Here is a 13,744-nt window from a genome sequence, read left to right on the forward strand (position 1 = left end):
CATTCCTGAAAAAAAAATGCTTGTTAGCAACATGATCTAAAAATATCATGAAGATAATCAGAATATGGGCAAATATATTTTGAAGAACCTGGAGGAGAGAGAACATATTTGATTAGAATTGGGAAAAGGCAGTATAAGCTACACCACCTAAATTTACAGCATAAAAAAAGAGGTTGGAATCGGGAAGAAGATAAGTTGTTTTGTTTTGTTTTTTAAGTTCAAGATGGCAAAATGATACAGTTGAAAATAAAGATAATGGGCGAGACAGATTTGAGTAAAGAAAACAATGAGGTTAGATTTGTCTGTATTCATTTTGTAAAGACTATAAGAATAAAATAAGCAAATGGGTAAGAAATTTAAATATCCATTGTTGGCAATTCTGAAAACTCTGTGCAGAGTTCCTTTGATTTTAGATGACATTAAATGTGACATAAAAAGCTAGCCCTACCTTCAGAGGTTTCATCACCAAGCTCAATAATGTGAATATCGTGCAACTTTTCATTTCAATAGTTTGAGATATGGAGGATCTTTTTTTACATAGTCACCCTTCTCACTCCACCTGTTAATCCTCTTGGAGGAACTCACCCTGAGAGGTGAGTTTTCCAAGGGGTAAGAAGGTCAGTTTTCAGATTTTAATTTAATGTAGTATGTAAGTTAATTTGTGGCTGGTAATCAGGATGAAAAACATTCATGAAATTTAGCAAAATATATTAATAAACTGAGTATATGGAACACTTTCATATAGAAAAGAGTCCAAATGACTGTGCAATTTAAGGTGAAAATAGTCTTGTATTAACTTGTATGAAGTCTTGAGTTAATAGTTTTGTGTTAAGATTATAAGACGTTACTGACAAATACCTGAACCCTTTTTTTAGCAAGTTTTTATGTATTATTTTCATTGAGTTTAGCTGATTAAACTTATCTTCTTCCAGATGTGCCAAATACTGGTGTAAACAAACCTAGAGCTTCTGACGCTGTCCATCCCAATAACTATCTCATCAGGACAGAGCCAGAGCAAGGAACCCTCTACTCACCAGAACAGACGTCTCTCCATGAAAGTGAGGGTCTGTTGTATTATCTTTTAAGTATTAGATTTGCTTTTAATAATTCCATTTTGAAAATGAGCGTCAGAAGTGTAAAATGAAGATATATTCTGCTGGTTTCATTCCTTCAGGATCATTGGGTAACTCAAGAAGTTCAACACAAATGAATTCTTATTCCGACAGTGGATACCAGGAAGCAGGGAGTTTCCACAACAGCCAGAACTTGAGTAAGGCAGATAATAGGCCACAACATTCATTCATAGGATCAACTAATAACCACCTGGTGAGGAATTCAAGAGCTGAAGGACAAACACTGGTGCAGGTAAGCCAAATGCATCTCGATCCTTTTTTTAAAAATGGACTCATTTTACACTATGAGTCCATGTTGCTAATGAAATTTTGCGCCTGAAATCTAAAACTGCATTAGTTCCTATTAATGAATTCTGATAAATTCTAGACATTGGAGAGTAATTTTTCTGTAAGCGGCAAGTTTGGCATGAGGGGAATAGTCCACGGAGAGTGTGAGAGGATTGAGTGGAATGTTCTAGTCCCTGAGGGGTTATGAGTTCCTAAAAATACTAGAGCTAAAATATGCTGTAAAGAGTTCTAGAGGGCAAAGCACTATTCCCACACCTGCACAAAATGGGACTGGCCCATTCTAACCAAAGTTTTTGCCTTCATCATTGGAATTGTTCTCTGAAAACGTATTCTTTTGCTTTGCTAGAGTATAGATATTCCTGCCTATAGCGAGCTACTGTATAGAAGCATAACTATTCTGTTAAGGTTTTCTTACTTGATAGTCAAAAATAATAATGCATATGTATTTATAAAAACTTAACTCCTCACTCACTGCCACTTTATTCGCCTCAGTCCACCAGCATATGCCAGAATTAATAAAAGTAATGGGAGTCCCGAGTGGCAATAACTAGTGAGGATCTCGCTGTCCAAGTACCCCCGTGATTTCTCTGGAGCTGAAAAATGGCAAGATGATCAAAGAAGTCAGGCGAACCCTAAGCTTCTCTTAATGCAGTACAGGAAGCCCTGAAGGTACACACAGCAGTGGGCCAGCATTCGCAATGCCAAAGGAGAAACACAAAACGACTTTGGCTCAGCAATTGAAGGGAAGCTTTTAAGTATTAAGAAACATTTCTGGGGCTTCCCTGGTGGCACAGTGGTTGAGAGTCCGCCTGCCGGTGCAGGGGACACGGGTTCGTGCCCCGGTCCGGGAAGATCCCACATGCCGCAGAGCGGCTGGGCCCGTGAGCCATGGTCGCTGGGCCTGTGCGTCCGGAGCCTGTGCTCCGCAACGGGAGAGGCCACAACAGTGAGAGGCCCGCGTACCGAAAAAAAAAAAAAAATTTCTGTATTAAAACAAACACAAATATGGTGCATGAATTTTAAGGTAAGACAGGAAATCTTGTGCCCATAGCAAACTACTTCCAGCTGCAGACCCCTCTCCACCAGCTCCATTCCTCAGATGATACATTTACTCCTCTGCTGTTAGGGATGCTCTGATGAAACACTCCGGGAAACTTTGGACTAAATGCTTACAGGAGTTCATCTGCTTAGGTGAATTTCTATGTTGGCAGGTCTAAAGTCACACTTACGAATAATAATTAATTACACAGATTGTCTATTTTGCCCCTAAGAATGGCCATGATACCTTTTTAATTAATTTATTTATTTTTTAACTTACGGTAAGTTAATTTTCTTCCTGGAGATTGCAAGATGGTCTTTAAAACTGAACTTGGGTGTATTCTGGGGAACACAATTTCTAGATATCTGGGCCAAGTGTCATCCCATTTTGATAGTAAACAGCTTATGTGTGGGAATTTTTAAATTATCTTTAGCACTATTAGTAAACCCCAAGTACAGATTTTAATTTTCCAACTGCCTGCTAATTTTTTTGTTTTGCTTTGTTTTGTTTTTTCTTTTTTAACATCTTTTTTGGAGTATAATTGCTTCACAATGTTGTGTTAGTCTCTGCTGTATAACAAAGTGAATCAGCTATATGTATACGTATATCCCCATATCCCCTCCCTCTTGCATCTCCCTCCCACCCTCCCTGTTTCACCCTTCCAGGTGGTCACAAAGCACCGAGTTGATCTCCCTGTGCAATGTGGCTGCTTCCCATTAGCTATCTATTTTACATTTGTTAGTGTATATGTGTCAATGCCACTCTCTCACTTCATCCCAGCTTACCCTTCCCCCTCCCCGTGTCCTCAAGTCCATTCTCTACTTCTGTGTCTTTATTCCTGTCCTGCCCCTAGGTTCATTGGAACCTTTTTTTTTTTTTTTAGATTCCATGTATATGTGTTAGCATACAGTATTTGTTTTTCTCTTTTTGACTTACTTCACTCTGTATGACAGTCTCTAGGTCCATCCACCTCACTACAAATAACTCAGTTTCATTTCTTTATATGGCTGAGTAATATTTCATTGTATATGTGTGCCACATCTTCTTTATCCATTCATCTGTTGATGGACACTTAGGTTGCTTCCATGTCCTGGCTAATGTAAATACAGCTGCAATGAATATTGTGGTACATGACTCTTTCTGAATTATGGTTTTCTCAGGGTATATGCCCAGTAGTGGGATTGCTGGGTCATGTGGTAGTTCTATTTTTAGTCTTTTAAGGAACTATCATACTGTTCTCCACAGTGGCTGTATCAATTTACATTCGCACCAACAGTGCAAGAGGGTTCCCTTTCTCCACACCCTCTCCAGCATTTATTGTCTGTAAATATTTTGATGATGGCCATTCTGACTGGTGTGAGGTGATACCTCACTGTAGTTTTGATTTGCATTTCTCTAATGATTAGTGATATTGAGCATCCTTTCATGTGTTTGTTGGCAATCTGTATATCTTCTTTGGAGAAATGTCTATGTAGGCCTTCTGCCCATTTTTGGATTGGGTTGTTTGTTTTTTTGATATTGAGCTGCATGAGCTGCTTGTATATTTTGGTAATTAATCCTTTGTCAGTTGCTTCATTTGCAAATATTTTCTACCATTCTGAGGGTTGTCTTTTTGTCTTGTTTACAGTTTCCTTTGCTGTGCAAAAGCTGTGAAGTTTCATTAGGTCCCATTTGTTTATTTTTGTTTTTATTCCCATTTCTCTAGGAGGTGGGTCAAAAAGGATCTTGCTGTGATTTATGTCAAAGAGTCTGCGGCCTATGTTTTCCTCTAAGAGTTTTATAATGTCTGGCCTTACATTTAGGTCTTTAATCCATTTTGAGTTTATTTTTGTATATGGTGTTAGGGAGGGTGCTAATTTCATTCTTTTACATGTAGCTGTCCAGTTTTCCCAGTACCACTTATTGAAGAGAATTCTTTTCTCCATTTTATATTCTTGCCTCCTTTATCAAAGATAAGGTGACCATATGTGCATGGGTTTATCTCTGGGCTTTCTATCCTGTTCCATTGATCTATATTTCTGTTTTTGGGCCAGTACCATACTGTCTTGATTACTGTTGCTTTGTAGTATAGACTGAAGTCAGGGAGCCTGATTCCTCTAGCTCCGTTTTCTTTCTCAACATTGCTTTGGCTATTTGGGGTCTTTTGTGTTTCCATACAAATTGTGAACTTTTTTGTTCTCGTTCTGTGAAAAATGCCATTGGTAGTTTGATAGGGATCGCACTGAATCTGTAGATTGCCTTTGGGTAGTATAGTCATTTTCACAATGTTGATTCTTCCAATCCAAGAACATGGTATATCTCTCCATCTGTTTGTATCATCCTTAATTTCTTTCATCAGTGTCTTATAGTTTTCTGCATACAGAAAACTTTCACATTCCTTGTGGGCCTCACTTAGGTGTCCGCAGTTCTCTTCTCCTTTCTCAATGATGCACACATCATGCACCTTCTTGGTCTCTGGGCAGGCACAGCAGGGCTTCAGAGGCTTCTTCTCCTGCAACTCAGATGGGGCAGGGCTTGTGGCCACCAGACCCGGCATTTTTCGCACCAAAAGCAGCAACTAGCACAGACACCCTAAACGCCAGCCTCTGCAAACGCTGCCGATTAGCCCGCAATCTTTTGTCTCCTTAGGTAGGTTTATTCCTAGGTGTTTTATTCTTTTCGTTGCAGAGGTAAATGAGAGTGTTGCCTTAATTTCTCTTTCAGATTTTTCATCATTGGTGTGTAGGAATGCATGAGATTTCTGTACATTAATTTTGTATCCTGCTACTTTACCACATTCATTGATTAGCTCTAGTAGTTTTCTGGTAGCATCTTTAGGATTCTCTATGTACAGTATCATGTCATCTGCAAACAGTGACAGTTTTACTTCTTTTCCAATTTGGATTCCTTTTATTTCTTTTTCTTCTCTGATTGCTGTGGCTAGGACTTCCAAAACTATGTTGAATAATACTTGTGAGAGTGGCATCCTTGTCTTGTTCCTGATTTTAGAGGAAATGGTTTCAGTTTTTCACCATTGAGGATGATGTTGGCTGTGGGTTTGTCATATATGGCCTTTATTTGTTGAGGTAAGTTCCCTCTATGCCTACTTTCTGGAGAGTTTTTATCATAAATGGGTGTTGAATTTTGTTGAAAGCTTTTTCAGCATCTATTGAGATTACCATATGATTTTTATCCTGCAGTTTGTTAATATGATGTATCACATTGATTGATTTGCATATATTGAAGAATCCTTGCATTCCTGGGATAAACGCCACTTGATCATGGTGTATGATCCTTTTAATGTGCTGTTGGATTCTGTTTGTTAGTATTTTTGTTGAGGATTTTTGCATCTAGGTTCATCAGTGATATTGGTCTGTAGTTTTATTTTTTTGTGACGTCTTTGTCTGGTTTTGGTATCAGGGTGATGATGGCCTTGTAGAATGAGTTTGGGAGTGTTCCTCCCTCTGCTGTATTTTGGAAGAGTTTGAGAAGGATAGGTGTTAGCTCTTCTCTAAATGTTTGGTAGCATTCACCTGTGAAGCCATCTGGTCCTGGACTTTTGTTTGTTGGAAGATTTTTTATCACAGTTTCCATTTCAGTGCTTGTGATTGGTCTGTTTATATTTTCTATTTCTTCCTGGTTCAGTCTCAGAAGCTTGTGGTTTTCTAAGAATTTGTCACTTTCTTCCAGGTTGTCCATCGTATTGGCATATAGTTGCTTGTAGTAATCTCTCATGATCCTTTGTATTTCTGCTGTGTCAGTTGTTACTTCTCCTTTTTCATTTCTAATTCTGTTGAGTTGAGACTTCTCCCTTTTTTTCTTGATGAGTCTGGCTAATGGTTTATCAATTTTGTTTATCTTTTCAAAGAACCAGCTTTTAGTTTTATTGATTTTGCTATTGTGTCCTTCATTTCTCTTTCATTTATTTCTGATCTGATCTTTATGATTTCTTTCATTCTGCTAACTTCGGGGGTTTTCTTTGTTGTTGTTCTTCTTTCTCTACTTGCTTTACGTGTAAGGTTAAGTTGTTTATTTGAGATTCTTCTTGTTTCTTGAGGTAGCATTGTATTGCTATAAACTTCCCTCTTAGAAATGCATTTGCTTCATCCCATAGGTTTTGGGTTATCGTGTTTTCATTGTCATTTGTCTCCAGGTATCTTTTGATTTCCTCTTTGATTTCTTCAGTGATCTCTTAGTTATTTAGTAGAATAGTGTTTAGCCTCCATGTGTCTGTATTTTTTACAGTTTTTTTCCTGTGATTGATATCTAGTCTCATAGCATTGTGGTCAGAAAAGATACTTAATATGATTTCAATTTTCTTAAATTTACCAAGGCTTGATTTGTGACCCAAGATATGATCTATCCTGGAGAATGTTCCATGAGCACTTGAGAAGAAAGTGTATTCTGTTGTTTTTGGATGGAATGTCCTATAAATATCAATTAAGTCCATCATGTTTGATATATCATTTAAAGTTTGTGTTTCCTTATTTATTTTCATTTTGGATGTTCTGTCCATTGGTGAAAGTGGGGTGTTAAAGTCCCCTACTATTACTGTGTTTCTGTCGATTTCCCCTTTTATGGCTGTTAGCAGTTGCCTTATGTATTGAGGTGCTCCTATTTTGGGTGCATAAATATTTACAATGGTTATATCTTCTTCTTGGATTGATCCCTTGATTATTATGTAGTGTCCTTCTTGGTCTCTTGTAATAGTCTTTATTTTAAAGTCTATTTTGTCTGATATGAAAATTGCTACTCCAGCTTTCTTTTGATTTCCATTTGCATGGAATATCTTTTTCCATCCCCTCACTTTCAGTATGTATGTGTCCCTATGTCTGAAGTGGATCTCTTGTAGACAGCATATATATGGGTCTTGTTTTTGTATCCATTCAGCCAGTCTGTGTGTGTTTTGTTTGGAGCGTTTAATCCATTTACATTTAAGGTAATTATCAATATGTATGTTCCTATTACCATTTTTAAATTGCTTTGTGTTTGCTATTGTAGGTCTTTTCCTTCTCTTGTGTTTCCTGCCTAGAGAAGCTCCTTTAGCACTTTTTGTAAAGCTGGTTTGGTGGTGCTGAATTCTCTTAGCTTTTGCTTGTCTGTAAAGGTTTTCATTTCTCTGTCAAATCTGAACGAATTCGTTGCTGGGTAGAGTAATCTTGGTTGTAGTTTTTCCCTTTTATCACTTTCAGTATGTCCTGCCACTCCCTTCTGGCTTGCAGAGTTTCTACTGAAAGATCAGCTGTTAATCTTATGGGGAGTCCTTTGTATGTTATTTGTTGCTTTTCCCCTGCTGCTTTTAATATCTTTTCTTTGCATTTAATTTTTGATAGTTTGATTATTATGTGTCTCGGTGTGTTTCTCCTTGGATTTGTCTTTTGTGGGGCTCCCTGCGCTTCCTGGACTTGATTAACTATTTCCTTTCCCATGTTAGGGAAGTTTTCAACTGTAAGCTCTTCGAATATTTTCTCAGACCCTTTCTTTTTCTCTTCTTCTTCTGAGACCCATATAATTCGAATGTTGATGCATTTAATGTTGTCCCAGAGGTCTCTGAGACTGTCCTCAATTCTTTTCATTCTTTTTTCTTTATTCTGCTCTGCAGTAGTTATTTCCACTATTTTATCTTCCAGGTTGCTTATCCGTTCTTCTGCCTCAGTTATTCTGCTATCGATTCCTTCTAGAGAATTTTTCATTTCATTTATTGTGTTGTTCATCATTGTTTATTTGCTCTTTAGTTCTTCTAGGTCCTTGTTAAATGTTTCTTGTATTTTCTCCATTCTGTTTCCAAGATTTTGGATCATCTTTACTATCATTACTCTGAATTCTTTTTCAGGTAGACTGCCTATTTTCTCTTCATTTATTTGGTCTGTTTGGTTTTTACCTTACTCATTCATCTCCTGCGTATTTCTCTGTCTTCTCATTTTGCTTAACTTACTGTATTTGGGGTCACCTTTTCACGGGCTGCAGGTTTGTAGTTCCTGTTGTTTTTGGAGTCTGCCCTCAGTAGGTGAGGTTGGTTCAGTGGCTTGTGTAGGCTTCCTGTTGGAGGGGACTGGTGCCTGTGTTCTAGTGGGTGGGGCTGGATCTTGTCTTTCTGGTGAGCAGGCCACGTCCAGTGGTGTGTTTTGGGGTGTCTGTGAACTTAGTATGATTTTATGAAGCCTCTCTGCTAGTGGGTGGGGTTGTGTTCCTGTCTTGCTAGTTGTTTGGCATGGGACATCCAGCGCTGGAGCTTGCTCTCCGTTGGGTGGAGCTGGGTCTTAGCATTGGGACTGTGATCTCTGGGAGAGCTGTTGCCGATTGATATAATGTGGGGCCAGGAGGTCTCTGGTGGTCCAGTGTCCTGAACTTTGCTCTCCCACCTCAGAGGCTCAGGCCTGGCACCAGGCCGGAGCACCAAGACCCTGTCAGCCACATGGCTCAGAAGAAAAGGGAGAAAAAAAGAAAGAAAAATAATCATTAATAAAATAAAATAATAGAAAATAATTCAAATTAAAAAAATAAGAAAGTAATTTGAAAAACACGAAGAGAGCAACCAAACCAATAAACAAATCCACAAATGATAACAAGCACTAAAAACTATACTAAGATAAACATAAAAATCAGAAACAAGTCAGTTGCAGACAGCAAACCCCAAGTCTACAGTTGCTCCCATAGTCCACCGCCTCAATTTTGGGTTGACGCATTGTCTATTCAGGTATTCCACGTATGCAGGGTACCTCAAGTTGATTGTGGGGATTTTATCCACTGCTCCTTAGGTTGCACGGAGAAATTTCCCTTTCTCCTCTTTGTTCGCACAGCTCTTGGGTTTCAGCTTTGGTTTTGGCCCCACCTCTGCATGTAGGTCACACTCAGGCTTCTGTTCCTGCCCAGACTGGGCGGGGTTAAAGCAGCGGCTGATTAGGGGGCTCTGGCTCACTCACGCGGGAGGATGGAGAGGTACGGTAGTTATAAATTGGAATGCAGGGTGAGCCTGCATTGGCAGAGGCCAGCATGATGTTGCGACAGCCTGAGGCAAGCTGTGTATTCTCCTGCCTACTAATTTTTAAACTCCCTCTTTCTTGCCTTATTGTTTATTTTCAGTCCCCTTCCCTCCCCAGATCTTCCCCTTTCCATGGCTATTGCCTTCCCAGAATTGTTGAGTTTGAGCCCCCAAGTGGTCTCAGAGCAGGTGTTTCAGCCAGCCAACTGCTTATGACACATGGAGACAAAACATGTTTCTTCTTATGGCATCTAAGAGTATACAAAGTCCGTGACTCATCCCTTTTTCTTTATTGCCCCAACTAAAAGTGAAAGGGGGTTGATGACAACTGTACTCTAGTAGTCACTAAGGAGATACAGAAAAAGCTTGGTCCTGAGCTTATAACCCACTGGCCCAGTCCAGCCACCAATCTTCTTCATTGTTGTCCTGCATCAAGAAAGGGATCTGAGACTCAGTGTTTGCAAAAGTCGGATTCATAGAAGGACTAGCCCTGGCAGAAATGTTCTTCATTTCCCAGTCTGGTCATTTGCAGCTGGCCAGAACTCAGCAGAGATTTTGAGCATTCCTCCTGCTGGAACAGATTGAGGGTACTTGTATTTGCATCTCTTTTGATCCACCAGCTTAAGACAAGAGCTTATAAATCAAAGGAGGTAGAAAGAAATGGCTGAAATCACTAGCAGCCACACTTAAGCTACAAGAAAAGATAGATTTGGCTAAAGCACTAATGCAGCACTCACAGAGGAGAGCTGAGAGCACAGGCCCTATCCAAACGTTCAATTATTCCACTTTGAAAGAACCTTCCTTTTGTTAGTGGGGCCAACCCATAAAGACAGTTATAAAGGCAGTTATAGATACTGCTCTAGCTTTATCTAGATTAACATATTGAAAAAGTTTGTTTTGTTTTGTTTTGTTTGTTTTGTTTTTGTTTTACACAAATGGGTTACCTTGGCCAAACTTTGACTTGCAGGGTACAAAATAAGTACACTGGTCCAGTGACCCTTCACACTTGCAATACAGCATAGTATGTGTTGGGGGAAATGTGTAGGCAGAGGGTAAAATAATGTAAAGAGAAAAGAAAAAAGAGTATTAAATGTCTTTAGATCTCTCCTTACTCTTTGGTTTTAGTATTCTGAAGGGGAAAGTTGGAGATTAAACCACCACCAAAAAAAAAAAAAAAGTAGAACAAGAGAAACAGAATAAGGAAAAATTAAGATCCAGCTCTACAGCAAAAAAAGGAAAAGAAACTTAGATGCCTAAAATAAATAGTGAATTCACATTCTGTAGTGAGTTATGTACATTTTTTTGTATAATGACAATGGACACACAACCCTGGATAAACCATTCTCTTTTCTCCCCCTTTCATCAGCCATCAGTAGCCAATCGGGCCATGAGAAGAGTTAGTTCAGTTCCATCTAGAGCACAGTCTCCTTCTTATGTTATCAGCACAGGCGTGTCTCCTTCAAGGGGGTCACTGAGAACTTCTCTTGGTAGTGGATTCGGCTCTCCATCAGTGACCGACTCCCGACCACTGAACCCCAGTGCATACTCCTCCACCACATTACCTGCTCAGCGGGCAGCCTCACCGTACTCTGCACAGAGACCCGCCTCCCCATCAGCTGTACGTCGGATTGGGTCGGTCACCTCCCGGCAGACCTCCAGTCCCAACGGACCAACCCCTCAGTACCAAACGACCACCAGAGTGGGGTCCCCACTGACCCTGACGGATGCACAGACTCGAGTAGCTTCCCCATCCCAAGGCCAGGTGGGGTCATTATCCCCCAAATGCTCAGGGATGACCGCCGTACCGCAGCATCTGGGACCTTCACTGCAAAGGACTGTTCATGACATGGAACAATTCGGACAGCAGCAGTACGACATTTACGAGAGGATGGTTCCACCTCGGCCAGACAGCCTGACAGGTGAGTACAAGGGGACAGCCCTACACAAAGCCCAGCGGGAATGTCTTCCATGTAACCGTTGCTGAAACAAAGCGTGTAACGTGGAAAAAGCTTACATTTTTATCTTAAAATTTATACTGCAGACTTCAGGCTGACTTGTCTTTCAGGCTCTATTATTTTTTATTTATTTATTTTTTTGCGGTATGTGGGCCTCCCACTGCTGGGGCCCCTCCCACTGCGGAGCGCAGGCCCAGCGGCCGTGGCTCACGGGCCCAGCCGCTCCGCGTTACGTGGGATCTTCCCAGACCGGGGCACGAACCCGCGTCCTCTGCATCGGCAGGCAGACTCCCAACCACTGTGACACCAGGGAAGCCCTGGGCTCTATAATTTTTAATGCACCAAATTGTACACATTTATATCACCAGACCTCTTTTGCAATGAATACATTTCCCCCATCCCTCACAATATTAGGATATAAGAGGTACTTTTTTGCCTTTTAGAAGAATTGGTTGGAATTCTAAACTGTTTGTTGAGGTTTTTCACAGTGAAATAGTTTTCACTAGCTAGGCCTACCCATACTCAAAACCCTAAGATATGTTAAAAGGTGGTATCAGAATGTCTGTTCAAATATATATTTTTTAAGAAAATATTAATTTTCTTAAAAATTAATATTTCCTCACTTACTGCCTTGATTTTTAGCATCCTGATGGGATTTCCTCACTTATTTCCTTGATTTTTAGCATCCTGATGGGAAAGCACAAATTTCTTATGATACCTTCAAATGCCACTTGTATTAAATCAGAAAGACACCAACCAGGTCACTGGTAGTCCAGCTGTTTCCTTCAGGGTTTTTTCACGGCGGGTATCCTACATGATGTATAGACTTGTTGTTTTGATTAAAATGAATTCATCTTTAACTAGTGTTCTAAATTATATTTTAAAAGTAACACGTACATAATGGTAAAAAAAAATTCAAACTATGCAGGGAAATATGAATTGAGAAGTGAAAGTCTCAGCCTTCTCTTTACCCTCACCCAGTCCCACTCACCAGAATGTTTGATTACATATATGAGTATATACATTACATACAAATGTGCACACATTGTGTTTCTTTTTTTTTCTAATGCTGTTGGAATTCTATTATATATGTGTCTTCTGTACCTTGTTCATTTTTTAACATGTCTGAGAGTTCTACTTCATTCTCTCAAGGGATGCCTAGGACCCTATTTTATAGATGTATTATAATTTAATCACTTTGCTATTAATGGACATTTAGGTTTTCTCATTTTCAGCTGTTAGAGACAATGATGCAATATATATTATTCCTCCTGCATATTTGCACACAGGTACTAAGATAACCATGGGATCCATTTCTTGAAGTAGAATTGCTGGATCAAAATATGTGTGTATATTTTCTTAATGAAATACTGTCAAATTGCCCCCAGGAAGGTTTTATAGATTTCTATTTATACCAGTAGTTTGAGCGCATGTTCCCTACACCTTCACTAGCCCTGCGTGATGTCAGAGAGTTTCATCTTTGCCAGTCTGGCAGTTAAAAAGCTGTACCTCGTTGTTTCAAGTGGCCTGTGTTGAGTAATGACTGAGGTTGATGATTTCATATGTTTATCAGCCATTTTATTGCTTTTCTGCAAACCGTGAGTTCCGGACTTTTGTCTATTTTTTTAATTTGTAAATGCTTATTATACTTGAAATAAATTAACCCCTTGTAATATACTTCTCAGGTATTTTTCTCATTTTGTAATTTGTCTTTTGACTTTGGTTTTGGTATTTCTTATTTACAGAAGTTTTTAATATTTTGTGAAGTAAGATTAATGTCCTTTCCGTATGGCTTCTGGGAAAGGTAAAGCCTTTTTGAAATTTTCTAATTGAAGGATCTTGCACAAAGAATTAATATTGAACTTGATCTTGAGCTCAAGGAAATTCCTAGTGGAGAAACTGCCTCTTTTTCATTCAGCCGTTAGAGGGGTGTCCTTGGCTTAGATATTTTCTGGCATGCCTCTGAAAAGTATGCAGCAGAGTGAGGTGGAATCATTTACGACATTCTGCCTCTGAAGGAAACCTTAAGAGATAAATAGTTCTGAGGATTCCTGTGCCCCAGCCCCGCCCCGTGTATGTGAACAACAGCTGTGCAGAAATCTATGTTTGCAGTAGAGTGAAGAGGAAGCCCAGGAAAGAAAGTGAGCACATAAAGTACTGTCTCCATGTTTAACCCTGGAGGGCTGATCTCCTTTGGTTTAAAAAACCTGCTTCTCTGACAATGCAGGTGAAGTTATTTATGTCGCAGGGGGGAAAATTTATACTTAGCCTATTATGGATTTTTTTTTCCCTAGAATATGACAGTCTTCAAAAGAAGCAAAGGGTTTCTTAAAATGTTCTAGGGATGCTTTGGTTTCCATCATCTAGC

The 13,744-nt window shown here is 39.5% G+C and overlaps 1 protein-coding gene across 4 annotated transcripts in view; it reads left to right on the top strand.

Annotated features, from left to right (window-relative positions):
* The window catches only part of PKP4 (plakophilin 4), a 254,066-nt gene that overhangs the window by 187,809 nt on the left and 52,513 nt on the right, over nt 1–13,744 (top strand). For all 4 annotated transcript variants that reach the window (XM_007446452.1, XM_007446454.1, XM_007446451.1 and 1 more), the window contains 3 exons: nt 933–1,064; nt 1,175–1,365; nt 10,788–11,340. In XM_007446452.1, the coding sequence (XP_007446514.1) occupies nt 933–1,064; nt 1,175–1,365; nt 10,788–11,340 (876 nt within the window). The remainder of the gene's footprint in view (nt 1–932; nt 1,065–1,174; nt 1,366–10,787; nt 11,341–13,744) is intronic.

Source organism: Lipotes vexillifer, unplaced genomic scaffold (assembly GCF_000442215.2).
Source record: "Lipotes vexillifer unplaced genomic scaffold, Lipotes_vexillifer_v1.1 scaffold173, whole genome shotgun sequence".
NCBI classification, from domain to species: Eukaryota; Metazoa; Chordata; class Mammalia; order Artiodactyla; family Lipotidae; genus Lipotes; species Lipotes vexillifer.